Source organism: Solanum verrucosum, unplaced genomic scaffold (genome assembly GCF_900185275.1).
Source record: "Solanum verrucosum unplaced genomic scaffold, falcon-dt-bn FXZP01000196.1, whole genome shotgun sequence".
Lineage (NCBI taxonomy): Eukaryota > Viridiplantae > Streptophyta > Magnoliopsida > Solanales > Solanaceae > Solanum > Solanum verrucosum.
In genome coordinates, this window is record NW_026020420.1 from 3,837,537 (window position 1) to 3,839,781 (window position 2,245).

At 33.5% G+C, this 2,245-nt stretch overlaps 1 protein-coding gene across 1 annotated transcript; it reads left to right on the plus strand.

Annotated features, from left to right (window-relative positions):
• Positions 1-693: 693 nt before the first annotated feature.
• On the plus strand, positions 694-1,607 carry LOC125841110 (dirigent protein 17-like). The gene has a single exon (XM_049520124.1). It carries the CDS (start codon positions 755-757, stop codon positions 1,241-1,243), a length of 489 nt encoding a protein of 162 aa, XP_049376081.1. The 5' UTR covers positions 694-754; the 3' UTR covers positions 1,244-1,607.
• The last annotated feature ends 638 nt before the right edge of the window (positions 1,608-2,245 follow it).

Below are 2,245 nucleotides of genomic sequence, written 5' to 3' on the forward strand. Positions count from 1 at the left end.
TGTTGCATATCCTGCCGACTTTGATAGTGTTGTTTCTTTCAGTTTATTCTCTTCTTTTGGTAAAGATACAATGTAAAATGTGGAATGAGGTAGTTTTATTGATTTTCTTTTCACTTACTGCGTGGCTTTGGTAGTTTAGGATTTTTCTTAAATTTGCAAATAAATAATAAATAAGAATGATAAAGAGAGAAAAATTCTGACCAAGCGAGTAACATATTAGCAATGTAGTTACAGCTTTAAATCTTTTTCCTTCTATATTGGGAAGGAACTGTTGCCATCAGTATTACTATTGTGTTTTTACATACAAACAGGTAGCAAGTGTCCAATGTCTGCATAATCTTATTCATATTTTTATAAAAAATATACAAGAAATTATTTTCTTGGCAATTAATCCGCAAGGTAAATGAAGAGTGTTATGGTTATATATTTTGTTTCCTCATGCCGTTAAACTTCTTCATTTATTGTCAACTAGTCGTATACTTGCTAAAGCTGCTCTGAATCTAGCAGTCATAATAGTGTTTTGAAATGGCATGTTTGCTGTTAACTGGCTATTGGTTAATTGAATTATCTTCTCTGTTTTCCTCTAGTTTTTCTTTGAAAAGGATCTGAATTGCGATTATCAAGTGTTGTGATTATTCTTTCCGTATTTATTGATGTTTCGGTTTAATTTTTTATTATTTGTTAGTGCGAAGCTCCATTGTATAACAGAAACTTGGTCATCTACTCATAGGGCTGATTGGAAGGACTGCTGTAAATGGATTTTCCGTGCAAAGAAAGTGACGTGGAGGAGTTTTTAGCACCTGGAGTATTTGAGATACCTGGAGAGCCAGCTGTTGTTATTAATGGGTTGCCTCTTGTTTCTTCAAATGCTGACGTCAATTTTCCCTGTCCAATAGTTACTGATGCAGAATCACATAAGAATTCTAGTTTTGGTCAATGGCTTGTAGGAAGAGAAGTTCGCAAGTTGTTTGGGGACCAGTATTACTATGGGAAAGTTATTGAATTTGATGGGGAAGTTGGTTGGTTCAGGGTGAAGTATGAAGATGGCGACATCGAAGATCTTGAGTGGTGTGAGTTGGAACAACTCCTTCAGCCTTTGGACATTACTATTCCATTGATAACAGTAGCCACAAAGGTCAATAAGAGAAAGCAGAGATCCATTCAGGAATTCGGGGGTATAACTAGAAATCAAGGTATAAAAGATGAAAAAGACATGTTGAAGAAAAACGTCGTTTTTATGTAGAACTCCGGGAATGTCAAACATGGCATGACGTACTTTAGCTCATTATCCAGCTTCATGAGCAAGCCATGAGAATTCCGAGACGTCTTGTGGAGAACGGTAGGTTAGATGTAGTCTGGTGAGTTGAATCTCTATAGTTTTGTCGACCAGTTTAATAATCATTAGTCCAAAGACATCATTTTTTCAATTTTATTTAAGTTCTCATTCTAAGTAGTTGTGTAAAAATACTTAGTCGGCGTCATAGGATCCAAAAAAAATTAACTTTTTCTTTTTTTGAAATATATGTTGTTGACTTCTTGTAATTGAAGAGAGAGTTAGCGCTTGATTTTACTTTTTGTAAAAAATATTTGGAATAGTTTTTATGCTTGATTGTACTTAATACAAGTGAAAAGTGAAGTGAGTTATGAGTTCTCTAAGTGCAGCTTTAATGGAATCTAATTCATAATTCATATGGTTTTAGTGAATCCATCGAAAAAAGGATTGCACTATTTTCTATCACATGAATATTAACTACAATCATGTTAAATGTCTTTTACTATTAAGGAAATAGTGATTTGTAAATTGTTTATGTAGCTTTTAAAATAGTGAACTTATTGTTATTAATTAATACATAATAAAAAAAAATCACATCATCAATGCATATAGAATATATATTCTTATAGTGACTCATTTCAATCTAAAACAAACAAATTTATTCGCAAAAAGAGAACTAGGCGCGATGGTTTTTTCCCCTCCAAAACTGATTTGATTGCCACTGAAATTTGATTACATATGAAGAAGGAGGGCTAGGATTAGCATTCTATAGAAGATGTATACATATGACGGAAACCAAAAAAGTTAGCCCAAAACAGTGGCAAAGGGAAAGCTTCAAGAAGGCTCATATTGGAGCCTTCCCGGTTTTCTGATCTTGACTCTAAATGATGGGAATTGCCATCTATAGGTAGTTAGCAAACATTTGATGGCTGTTGGTAAGTCTCTATACTGTGTATATACCTTAGTTACATT